The sequence below is a fragment of the Eucyclogobius newberryi genome, unplaced genomic scaffold, assembly GCF_026437365.1.
Source record: "Eucyclogobius newberryi isolate DKJ021-1_F unplaced genomic scaffold, fEucNew1.0.hap1 SCAF_7, whole genome shotgun sequence".
NCBI classification, from domain to species: domain Eukaryota; kingdom Metazoa; phylum Chordata; class Actinopteri; order Gobiiformes; family Gobiidae; genus Eucyclogobius; species Eucyclogobius newberryi.
In genome coordinates, this window is record NW_027316389.1 from 3,828,447 (window position 1) to 3,841,326 (window position 12,880).

Genomic DNA, 12,880 nt, shown 5'->3' on the forward strand with positions numbered 1-12,880 from the left:
TCTGGTTCGTATCTGCCGCGCCCGCCCCGGCTGCGTCTGGTTCGTACCTGCCGCGCCCGCCCCGGCTGCGTCTGGTCCGTACCTGCCGCGCCTGCCCCAGCTGCGTCTGGTACTTCTTGACCGCCTCCTCCTTCTTTTCCAGGCGGCCCTGGAGGTCTCGCACGGTCTGCTGGGCCAGCTTCAGTCTGGACGGGTCCCGGTCACGGTCGCCGCCCCGGTCCAGGTCGGCGAGGAGCCGCTCCCTCTGGGCCGTGGCCGGGAGCCTCAGACGCAGCTCGTTTATGACTCTGTCTCTGGAGATCAGGTTCTGCTCGGACTTCCACAGAGCCGACTCCTTCTCCTTCACCTTCTGCAAAGCCACGCCCGAGGTTCAGAGGTTCAGAGGGCCAGAGGGCCAGAGGTTCAGAGGGCCAGAGGTTCAGAGGTTCAGAGGGCCAGAGGGCCAGAGGTTCAGAGGGCCAGAGGTTCAGAGGGCCAGAGGTTCAGAGGGCCAGAGGTTCAGAGGGCCAGAGGAGGAATGAGGAGGAAGGGGGAGGATTAAGACTCAATTTTGCCTAGACTTGAGTTATCGGTGGCAGGAAACGTGTTAAAAGACGTGGTATAAAGGCGTGTCCAGTACCTCGTCCAGGCTCTTGCACGTGGCCTGGAGCTCCTTGATGGTCTTCAAGTGTTCTCTGACTTTCTCCAGAGAGAACTCCAGCTGATGAGCCAGAGGCAGAGACGGGTCGGGCAAGAAGCCGCCGTCCTCCACCTGAAACGCACACCACGTCGACATTAAAAACGGCGAAGCGACGGAAGCTCCGGGGCAACATCGGACCGACGCCGGAACGGACCTCGTGGGCGTCGCCGAGCAGCTGGTACTGGCGTTTCTCGTACTGGTCCAGACGTTTCTCCAGCTCCAGCTCCCTCTGGTCCCAGGCCAGCTGCCGCTCCTCCAGGAACTGCCATGGACACACGGGAAGGGGACTGAGGTTATCACGAGGGATCTTCTTTAGGTCAGACTTTACGGCAGAAACTTTAGATGGTTTGTTTTGAGGTCAGTTTGATCTCTCGACATCAAAAGATCAAAACGATACTTCTGGGTCTCCTAAAAGTCTCTGTTCCTCAACATTTCATTATTTGCCACAAATTTTTTTCCTTTATATCGTCGCTGTAGAGCTATTTTCCATCCATTTTCCTCCCTCTTTTACACAGCATTCTCCCTCTTTCACACAGCATTACACTCCCTCTTTTACACAGCATTACACTCCCTCTTTTACACAGCATTACACTGCCTCTTTTACACAGCATTACACTCCCTCTTTTACACAGCATTACACTGCCTCTTTTACACAGCATTACACTCCCTCTTTTACACAGCATTACACTCCCTCTTTTACACAGCATTACACTCCCTCTTTCACACACCATTACACTCCCTCTTTCACACAGCATTACACTCCCTCTTTCACACAGCATTACACTCCCTCTTTCACACAGCATTACACTCCCTCTTTCACACAGCATTACACTCCCTCTTTCACACAGCATTACACTCCCTCTTTCACACAGCATTACACTCCCTCTTTCACACAGCATTACACTCCCTCTTTCACACAGCATTACACTCCCTCTTTCACACAGCATTACACTCCCTCTTTCACACAGCATTACACTCCCTCTTTCACACAGCATTACACTCCCTCTTTCACACAGCATTACACTCCCTCTTTCACACAGCATTACACTCCCTCTTTTACACAGCATTACACTCCCTCTTTTACACAGCATTACACTCCCTCTTTTACACAGCATTACACTCCCTCTTTCACACACCATTACACTCCCTCTTTCACACAGCATTACACTCCCTCTTTCACACAGCATTACACTCCCTCTTTCACACAGCATTACACTCCCTCTTTCACACAGCATTACACTCCCTCTTTCACACAGCATTACACTCCCTCTTTCACACAGCATTACACTCCCTCTTTCACACAGCATTACACTCCCTCTTTCACACAGCATTACACTCCCTCTTTCACACAGCATTACACTCCCTCTTTCACACAGCATTACACTCCCTCTTTCACACAGCATTACACTCCCTCTTTCACACAGCATTACACTCCCTCTTTTACACAGCATTACACTCCCTCTTTTACACAGCATTACACTCCCTCTTTCACACAGCATTACACTCCCTCTTTTACACAGCATTACACTCCCTCTTTCACACAGCATTACACTCCCTCTTTTACACAGCATTACACTCCCTCTTTTACACAGCATTACAAGGACACTTTTGGGCTTTTAAACCTGCACCAAAAGATGTTTTATCTTTTTATCGAAAAGACACAACGAACAAACGATGAAACCTTTGTAATTCTTCAAACTCTCTGAACAATAAAGTGAATCGGACCTAAACAGACAAACGTGTGATTAGATTTATGTTTTAAAAGTGGAGCTCTGCACACAAGAGCTTTTTTATGTCTGACGAAGCGAAACGCGAACGTTCTCCTTCCTCTAAAACGACAGAACGTTCCATCGTGAGAAGACCCGCGGGCTCCACTCCACCGCCGTTCTTCTTTCCCGTTTCCTCACGGTGTTCTGCTGCACGACGTCCTCCTCCAGCCTCTGAACGGCTCGCTCCAGCTCCTGCACCAGCCTCTTCAGGAAGGCGTTCTCCTCCCGCTGGACCAGCAGCTCGCGGCTCCGCCTCAACTCCTGCAGACGGGCGTCCTCCATGCGCCGCTGCCACTCCGTCACCTGCGCACACCGAGCAAATGTGTGTAAGTCGCTCAAAACGAGACCGCCGTGTGCTGTGCGTCTAACGATCACGTGTTTTCACGTCCTTGGACCAGGAAGTGCACTGTTAGCACTTAATAAATAATACTAACTTCATACTAAAGGTCAAGTCTTAATACTAAAGTCTGTATCACAGGTCAGACGACACATTCCACTAAAACCCAGTGAACACCATTATATTTCAGCTTTGACTCAATCAGATCTGTACTAGAGTCGGTCTGTGGGATCAGAGCCTTTGGAAACGTGGCCGTCCCGTTACCTTCTGAGAGTAAAGACTGGCGCCAGATCTCTACTAGAGTCGGTCTGTGGGATCAGGACCTGTGGAAACGTGGCCGTCCCGTTACCTTCTGAGAGTAAAGACTGGTGCCAGATCTCTGCTAGAGTCGGTCTGTGGGATCAGGACCTGTGGAAACGTGGCCGTCCCGTTACCTTCTGAGATTAAAGACTGGTGCCAGATCTCTGCTAGAGTCGGTCTGTGGGATCAGGACCTGTGGAAACGTGGCCATCCCGTTACCTTCTGAGAGTAAAGACTGGTGCCAGATCTCTACTTGAGTCTGTCTGTGGGATCAGGACCTGTGGAAACGTGGCCGTCCCGTTACCTTCTGAGAGTAAAGACTGGTGCCAGATCTCTGCTAGAGTCGGTCTGTGGGATCAGGACCTGTGGAAACGTGGCCGTCCCGTTACCTTCTGAGATTAAAGACTGGTGCCAGATCTCTGCTAGAGTCGGTCTGTGGGATCAGGACCTGTGGAAACGTGGCCATCCCGTTACCTTCTGAGAGTAAAGACTGGTGCCAGATCTCTACTAGAGTCGGTCTGTGGGATCAGGACCTGTGGAAACGTGGCCATCCCGTTACCTTCTGAGAGTAAAGACTGGTGCCAGATCTCTACTTGAGTCTGTCTGTGGGATCAGGACCTGTGGAAACGTGGCCGTCCCGTTACCTTCTGAGAGTAAAGACTGGTGCCAGATCTCTACTAGAGTCGGTCTGTGGGATCAGGACATGTGGAAACGTGGCCGTCCCGTTACCTTCTGTCGTTGAGCGTCAGTTTGACCGTTTTGATAAAGTTTACACTTGTACTTCCTGGTTGGGCGTGAGCTACGAGCACTTATAAACTCGTTGGGGAAGTGAGTTCAGCACGTTTAAATGAAAGAAAAAAAGGAACTGGAGGACAAATTAAAAACTATTGTTGCACGGTTTCAAGAGTCTATAAAACGTTCACCTCAAAGACGACGTCAACAACACAACAAACAAATCAACATACATTTGTGCTGCAAATGTATGTTAACAACTGTACCCCGATCCTTCCCCACCCCCTTTTTATTTTTATTATTACTATTATTACTATGTTTAAATGTATATACATTTTTTATGGTAATTTTTTTGGCTTTACTGTGGATTTTAATTTTTTTTTTAAATACATAAATGAAGGATTCTTTAAAAAACAACAGCTTCTGGAGTCAAAGTTAAATGCACAATAACAACAGAAATTGTTTGTTTGTTTGTTTGTTGCCGTGACGATGGATGTTATCCCAGGGGTCCACATCATAAAAACTCATTTAAAGCACAATTACATGATATATTTGTTCATTTTAGTGATTACGTTGTTGCCGCTCTGGCTGAATAAAAGCTCGTCGTACAAAACCTAAACCTCAAGACAACAATGTGATTAAAAAAGCAAAGATTAGCTTCATGTCTAATGGGCTTTTAATACTTTTTGGCTCCAAAGAAAACAGCCCATTCTCCGCCTCATTTGCAGTCAAACATTTGAGTTTCAGTCGCAATTTTTCACATTAGATTTTCCCACAAATATTACACGGTCACAGTTTGGAGACTGTTTGTTTTTGGAATGAAGGAATGCATTTGTATTGGACAAGAACGAACGTGCTTTATTTATCTGTTGGAATTTTACCCAGATAAAGCTGAACTTCATCCATTTGACGACGTCCCGGTGGAGAGTGTTTTCTCTAAAAGCACAAATGTTTTGCTGATTCTCGCTCTGTCTGAGGAATAAACTTCTAACTGCGATTAACGATACGATTAAATATACAGCATCAGGAGGTTGAAACCCCTGAATATACATTTGAGGGAGTGACAGATATTTTTCTCTTTCGGCGTGACGAAGCAAACTGTTTTTAAAACAGTTTCTACCACAAGCGAATGTGTCACAGTCAGCGCCGCGAAAGTTGTGTAAAGACTGGTGCCAGATCTCTACTAGAGTCGGTCTGTGGGATCAGGACATGTGGAAACGTGGCCGTCCCGTTACCTTCTGAGAGTAAAGACTGGTGCCAGATCTCTACTAGAGTCTGTCTGTGGGATCAGGACATGTGGAAACGTGGCCGTCCCGTTACCTTCTGAGAGTAAAGACTGGTGCCAGATCTCTACTAGAGTCGGTCTGTGGGATCAGGACATGTGGAAACGTGGCCGTCCCGTTACCTTCTGAGAGTAAAGACTGGTGCCAGATCTCTACTAGAGTCTGTCTGTGGGATCAGGACATGTGGAAACGTGGCCGTCCCGTTACCTTCTGAGAGTAAAGACTGGTGCCAGATCTCTACTAGAGTCGGTCTGTGGGATCAGAGCCTGTGGAAACGTGGCCGTCCCGTTACCTTCTGAGCGCCCTTAGCGTCCTTCAGCGTCGCGATGAGCTCCTCCAGGCCCCTCATCCTCAGCTCCAGCTCCTGAGCTCGACTCTCCGCTTGTCTTCGCTCGTCTTCTGCTCGTCTTCGCTCCTCCGCCGCCTTCCCTCGCTCCTGCTGCATCTGCAACAGTCAGACTTTTAGCGATTTCACTTTTAGACAGTGGGCATAAAGCGCAGGGGGCGGAGACATGGGGCTCGAGCCTCAAATACTAATATTAAAAGCTCATAATACAGGTCTAAGGTTGAACATCTCCTTCCTTAACTGATCTAAATGCTACTGTTCTTAAATGCTCATAACAAGGAGAAAGAGGGCGTCTTCATTAACAGTGCGATGTTTCAGCCTCGTGGCCTTCGTCGGGTGAAATGGGCTGAAACGTTGCTCTGTTTTTAAAGTGGCTTTGCTTTGCAGGATTGACGGGGTGTGAGTCCCTTCTTTTCCACAGTTGTTGTTCCCGCTAGTATGTGCAGTCACCTGTTCTTCAAATGTTTATCATGAAAATAAGTCACATGTTTACATTTCCTGGATAGAAATGTCAGTTAGATTGCTTTAAAAAAAAAAAAAAAGATAAATAACTAAAGTAAATAAAATTAAAAAAAATTAAAAAATAAGACAAAAATAAATAAGACAAATAAGATAAAAATAAATAAAATAAGAAAAATAAATAAAGTAAATAAAATAAATAAAAAAATGAATACATAAATAAGATAAAAATAAATAAAATAAATAAGATAAAAATAAATAAAATAAAATCAATAAATCAATAAAATAAGTAAAATAAATAAATAAAATAAATAAAATAAATAAAATAAATAAAATAAATAAAATAAATAAAATAAATAAAATTAAATTAAAAAGTCAACAATAATATCAATATTTGTAGAAAAAATTAAAAACTATAGTGGCTCAAGTACTTGTCCAGTAAAACCTGTGACTTCATAAAAAATACCTATTATAATCTCCTATTAAATAAAGAAATGCTGTCAAATCCAGCAGTAAATGTGTTTAATCCTCTGACCTCCCCCTGAGTCACATCATGGTTCTCGTTCACCCTGAACGCCTCCGAAAGCCTCTGCTGGTCACACGTTCTCACCTCGACCAGGGCCGCTGCAAACTTCTCCTGCTGGTGCAGAGGCAGCGCTCCGGAGAACTGCCTCCTGAGCGACTGCACGGTCTGGCGGAGGCTTTTGCAGCGGCTGCGCGCCTCCTGCCGGGCAAGGAACAGGGCGCGCTCTCCAAGGTCCTGCTTCTGTTCCGCGCGGAGCCTCTGGACCTCCAGCTTCTGCACGGACGCGAGGGCCGAGCGCAGGCGCCCCAGAGCGGACGCCTCGCTCAGCTGCAGCGCCACTATGTGCTGGTGCAGTTTAGAGATCAGGCACTTCTCGTCAGACTGGCCCTGAGCGGGACACACGAGTACACGTGACAAGGGTACACGGTGACACGGGTACACGGTGACACGGGTACACGGACACGGTGACACGGTGACACGGGGACACAGTGACACGGGTACACGGACACGGTGACACGGGTACACAGTGACACGGGTACACGGTGACACGGTGTCACGGGGACACAGTGACACGGACACGGTGACACGGGTACACAGTGACACGGGTACACAGTGACACGGGTACACGGTGACACGGTGTCACGGGGACACAGTGACACGGGTACACGGACACGGTGACACGGGTACACAGTGACACGGGTACACGGTGACACGGGGACACAGTGACACGGGGACACAGTGACACGGGTACACGGACACGGTGACACGGGTACACAGTGACACGGGTACACAGTGACACGGGTACACGGTGACACAGTGACACGGGTACACGGTGACACTGTGTCACGGGGACACAGTGACACGGGTACACGGACACGGTGACACGGGTACACAGTGACACGGGTACACAGTGACACGGTGTCACGGGTACACGGACACGGAGACTCGGACACACAGTGACACGGGTACACGGTGACACGGGTACACGGGGACACGGTGTCACGGGGACACGGGTACACGGTGACACGGTGACACGGGGACAAGGTTACACGGTGACACAGGTACACGGTGACACAGGTACACGGTGACACGGGTACACGGTGACACAGGTACACGGTGACACGGGTACACGGTAGAACAGAAGGACGCAAACTTGTATTTGTACACATTAATGATGTCACAATCATCAGTTTAATTGATAATCCTGATTATTCGGGCCACAATATCATCGTAGGAACCAAACACTAATAATCGTTTTATTTTACTTGTTTTTGTCAAATTTAATATTATTTTGTCTTTCAGAAAGTTCAGTTTGATTAAGCGGGGCACATAGTTGAGGAAGAAGACAATTGACTATTTCACTGTTGTTTGGTCTCAGTCTCAATAATCGTTAAGAATTATTACATCCTTAATGTTTTTTTCCACAATAATTGTAAAACTAAACTTTGATTTAGTGACCTCCCGAATAGACACTGCCCCCCCCCGAGGGTTGATGCTGGCGCCCCCTGAGGGTAGACGCTGGGGCCCCCCTGAGGGTAGACGCTGGCGCCTCCTGAGGGTAGACGCTGGCGCCCCCCTGAGGGTAGACGCTGGCGCCCCCCTGAGGGTAGACGCTGGCGCCTCCTGAGGGTAGACGCTGGCGCCCCCTGAGGGTAGACGCTGGCGCCCCCCTGAGGGTAGACGCTGGCGCCTCCTGAGGGTAGACGCTGGCGCCCCCCTGAGGGTAGAGGCTGGCGCCCCCTGAGGGTAGAGGCTGGCGCCCCCTGAGGGTAGACGCTGGCGCCCCCCTGAGGGTAGAGGCTGGCGCCCCCTGAGGGTAGAGGCTGGCGCCCCCTGAGGGTAGACGCTGGCGCCCCCCTGAGGGTAGACGCTGGCGCCTCCTGAGGGTAGACGCTGGCGCCTCCTGAGGGTAGACGCTGGCGCCCCCTGAGAGTAGAGGCTGGCGCCCCCTGAGGGTAGACGCTGGCGCCCCCCTGAGGGTAGACGCTGGCGCCTCCTGAGGGTAGACGCTGGCGCCCCCTGAGGGTAGAGGCTGGCGCCCCCTGAGGGTAGACGCTGGCGCCTCCTGAGGGTAGACGCTGGCGCCTCCTGAGGGTAGACGCTGGCGCCTCCTGAGGGTAGACGCTGGCGCCCCCTGAAGGTAGACATTGGCGCCCCCTGAGGGCAGACGCTGGCGCCCCCCTGAGGGTAGAGGCTGGCGCCCCCTGAGGGTAGACGCTGGCGCCCCCTGAGGGTAGACGCTGGCGCCTCCTGGAGGACACGGTCGTACCTGCAGGTCCAGGATTTGTCTCCTCAGTGACTCCATCTCCCGCTCTTTGGACTGATGTTTGGCCTGAAGCGCTGAGACCTGAAGCACGGCCACGTCAGACACTTCCTGCAGCCTGAGGACACAACACAGAGTGAGGCCCCGCCAACTGAGGCCCCGCCAACTGAGGCCCCGCCAACTGAGGCCCCGCCAACTGAGGCCCCGCCAACTGAGGACACTTCCTCTCTGATGATGACCGTTGTGTATCATCTTATCAGGAACGCAAATAGTTTTGTCACAAAAACATCACCATCAATTGTAATCAGTGTAAAAAGAACAAAATCATTTGAAGTCAAATCTCGTTATCTCTAAAGAATGTGCAATATTAACCATTAACTATAAACAATATTAATATTATTTTTATGGCTGTTGGAGGATCACATTATGTCCCCACATTCAGAGAAATGTGGACTCGGACGTTGGACACTTCCTCTGGGACGTTGGACACTTCCTTGGACGTAGGACACTTGCTTGAACACTTCCTTGGACGTAGGACACTTGCTTGAACACTTCCTTGGACGTAGGACACTTACTTGGACACTTCCTCTCGGAGCAGGGCCTCGCTCCGCTCCAGCTCGCTCACTCGTGCTCGCTCAGCGTCGCTCGCAGCTTTGCTCACGCAGCTCGAGAGCTCGTCCCGGAGCTCGCGCTCCGCTCTCTGCAGCTCCACGTTCATCGCCGTCAGCTGCAAAGAGACGAGAAACACACTTCAGAAAACACGCTTCAGAAAACACGCTTCAGAAAACACGCTTCAGAAGAGGAAAACAGGCGAAGCGCTTTACATGGGAATGACGTGCGCACTTTTTCACAGTCATGCTTCACACGGCCTTACGGAACTAATAGGCCTCTCACCAGCTTGTGGCGCTCAGACCTAACAAATGAAATAAATGCAAGAAATAAATATAAAAAAATAATAATAATAATAATAATAAAAAATAATAATAAATAAATAAAATAAATAAGTTAAAAAATAACAACAATATAAAATAAATACAAAAAAATAAAATACAAAAATAAATTTTATAATTATTTGAAAAAAATAAATAAACTAAATCTTAGGTTGTAGAGGTTGACTGCCTGTGTCTCATTCACAGACCTACGCGGTGTAGGTCTGATGGTGAATCTGCAGAATAGATGCCTTCCATGTGTTCAGCTGATGCTCATGGACAGAGGGACATGTTTGTCTGTGTCCACAGATGGCTCTGGACCGAGGTTTAAGGACAGCCTCGAAGGCAGAGTTTGAAACGGGGCGAAACCATTTCACCAATAAAGAAAAAAGCGCATCATTCTGAATATAAAGAGTCTCACATGAGTTCACATGAAACGCTTATCATTTTATTATTATTATCATATTATTTAAGACGACACATTTATAAATAACTACAGTCTTTGTCCAGCCGTCAGTCGCAATCAGAGCCAAACGAGCTCGTCACTCATCGCTTCTGTTTGATACGACTGGCTGTAATATTAAGAGAGATAAGATAATAATGTGGGGGAATAATGTCCCGGGACGCGTGAGAATTTGGCTGGGATCGGGCGTCCCGGAGCGTCTCTCGGAGCGTCTCCCGGAGCGTCTCTCGGAGCGTCTCCCGGAGCGTCTCTCGGAGCGTCTCCCGGAGCGTCTCCCGGAGCGTCTCCCGGAGCGTCTCCCGGAGCGTCTCTCGGAGCGTCTCTCGGAGCGTCTCTCGGAGCGTCTCTCGGAGCGTCTCTCGGAGCGTCTCCCGGAGCGTCTCTCGGAGCGTCTCCCGGAGCGTCTCTCGGAGCGTCTCCCGGAGCGTCTCTCGGAGCGTCTCCCGGAGCGTCTCTCGGAGCGTCTCCCGGAGTGTCTCTCTGAGCGTCTCCCGGAGCGTCTCTCTGAGCGTCTCTCGGAGCGTCTCCCGGAGCGTCTCTCGGCGCGACGTGCCAGAAACACAGAGTTTACATAAAGAGGAGGAAAAAGTCCATCTGGAACGTCTCACACGCCGACCTGAAGCTGGAATATGGGTCGGATTCATCGTCCGGCTGTAAACGGGACAAATACCTCTGGAATCTGTGCCGCCATCAAACGTTCAGCGCTCAAAGAGGACGAGTTTTAACAAAGAACGTCTCCAGAACATGGAGTCCATGATTTTAGAGGTCGACGAACCAAAGAAAGATGGAGAATATTAATGAATAAAGTCTATTATTGAGGAAAATGTTATTATTTTTTGACATTCTCTGTGATCCTGGGGCGTTACCTCGTGAAGTTGGGGCGTTACCTCGGTGAACTTGGACTCCAGCTCGCCGTTCCTCTCCTCCACCCGAGCGAGCGAGCGCTTCATCTGCTCGTACATCCTCTGAGCGTGCTCCGCCCTCTGGCGCTCGTTCAGCTCCTTCATCTCCAGCGTCGTGATGCGTCTGGCGGCCGACACCATCTCACCGTTCAGCTGTGCCTTTCCAGCCTTGTCCAGGGCGGAGCCGTCGCCTGAGGGGCGGAGACAAGGGGGGAGGGGTCATTACAGGTGTAGTAACACGGGCAAGAGGGAGGGGTCATTACAAGTGTAATAACACGGGCAAGAGGGAGGGGTCATTACAAGTGTAATAACACGGGCAAGAGGGAGGGGTCATTACAAGTGTAATAACACGGGCAAGAGGGAGGGGTCATTACAAGTGTAATAACACGGGCAAGAGGGAGGGGTCATTACAAGTGTAATAACACGGGCAAGAGGGAGGGGTCATTACAAGTGTAATAACACGGGCAAGAGGGAGGGGTCATTACAAGTGTAATAACACGGGCAAGAGGGAGGGGTCATTACAGGACTACGTAGGAACATGGGGAGGGGGGGCGCAGGTAGGATGGAGGGGGGTGGGGTTATTACAGGTGTTCAGACCTGGTTCAGACCTGGTTCAGACCTGGTTTAGCCCTGGTTTAGCCCTGGTTCAGACCTGGTTTAGCCCTGGTTTAGTCCTGGTTCAGACCTGGTTCAGACCTGGTTCAGACCTGGTTCAGACCTGGTTTAGACCTGGTTTAGACCTGGTTTAGACCTGGTTCAGACCTGGTTCAGACCTGGTTCAGACCTGGTTCAGACCTGGTTCAGACCTGTGTGGCTGGTGCTTGTTTTCCAGGCCTGCTCCAGAGCGTTGAGCTTCTCTTTGGTGATCTCCAACTCTTTGGTCACAGCCGAGATCTGCTCCTGGAGCGACGCGTTCTCGTTCTGGAGAAAAGAAAACGTTTTATCGACATCGTTAATGACTTCATCTTGAGATTATTTCAAGAGGCAGATGAGTAAAATATGTTCTGCAGATGTTCCAGGTTGGTGGTCCTCTGAAGCTCGTACTGACCTGTAGATGTTCCAGGTTGGTGGTCCTCTGAAGCTCGTACTGACCTGTAGATGTTCCAGGTTGGTGGTCCTCTGAAGCTCGTACTGACCTGTAGATGTTCCAGGTTGGTGGTCCTCTGAAGCTCGTACTGACCTGTAGATGTTCCAGGTTGGTGGTCCTCTGAAGCTCGTACTGACCTGTAGATGTTCCAGGTTGGTGGTCCTCTGAAGCTCGTACTGACCTGTAGATGTTCCAGGTTGGTGGTCCTCTGAAGCTCGTACTGACCTGTAGATGTTCCAGGTTGGTGGTCCTCTGAAGCTCGTACTGACCTGTAGATGTTCCAGGTTGGTGGTCCTCTGAAGCTCGTACTGACCTGTAGATGTTCCAGGTTGGTGGTCCTCTGAAGCTCGTACTGACCTGTAGATGTTCCAGGTTGGTGGTCCTCTGCACCAGCTGGCCGTCCCGCTGCAGCAGGTCTCTGTACTTCACGGTGAGCTCATTGAACTGTTTGTTGGCCTTCTCCAGCTCAGACGCAGGAACACTCTCGTCTAAAGCCTTCTGCAGGGCCGCGATCCTGTAGGCCGCCATGTCCTGGAACAAGGTGAAGATGATCATCAAAACTACAACTAGAATCAGAACACAATATCTCTGACCTTCTCGCTCTCTCTCACCTTGTATCTCTGACCTTCTCACCTTGCATCTCTGACCTTCTCACCTTGTACCTGACCTTCTCGCTCTCTCTCACCTTGCATCTCTGACCTTCTCGCTCTCTCTCACCTTGTATCTCTGACCTTCTCACCTTGCATCTCTGACCTTCTCACCTTCTATCTCTGACCTTCTCGCTCTCTCTCACCTTGCATCTCTG

The 12,880-nt window shown here is 49.9% G+C and overlaps 1 protein-coding gene across 1 annotated transcript in view; it reads right to left on the reverse strand.

Annotated features, from left to right (window-relative positions):
• Positions 1 to 12,880, reverse strand: part of cep290 (centrosomal protein 290) — a 119,492-nt gene that overhangs the window by 30,640 nt on the left and 75,972 nt on the right. Inside the window, exons 24-34 of the mRNA XM_072435548.1 lie at positions 12,433 to 12,606; positions 11,795 to 11,909; positions 10,974 to 11,179; positions 9,270 to 9,421; positions 8,701 to 8,812; positions 6,516 to 6,818; positions 5,393 to 5,545; positions 2,587 to 2,751; positions 834 to 941; positions 620 to 751; positions 83 to 349 (exon numbers count right to left, since the gene is read on the reverse strand). Coding sequence (XP_072291649.1) covers positions 83 to 349; positions 620 to 751; positions 834 to 941; positions 2,587 to 2,751; positions 5,393 to 5,545; positions 6,516 to 6,818; positions 8,701 to 8,812; positions 9,270 to 9,421; positions 10,974 to 11,179; positions 11,795 to 11,909; positions 12,433 to 12,606 — 1,887 coding nt within the window. The remainder of the gene's footprint in view (positions 1 to 82; positions 350 to 619; positions 752 to 833; positions 942 to 2,586; positions 2,752 to 5,392; positions 5,546 to 6,515; positions 6,819 to 8,700; positions 8,813 to 9,269; positions 9,422 to 10,973; positions 11,180 to 11,794; positions 11,910 to 12,432; positions 12,607 to 12,880) is intronic.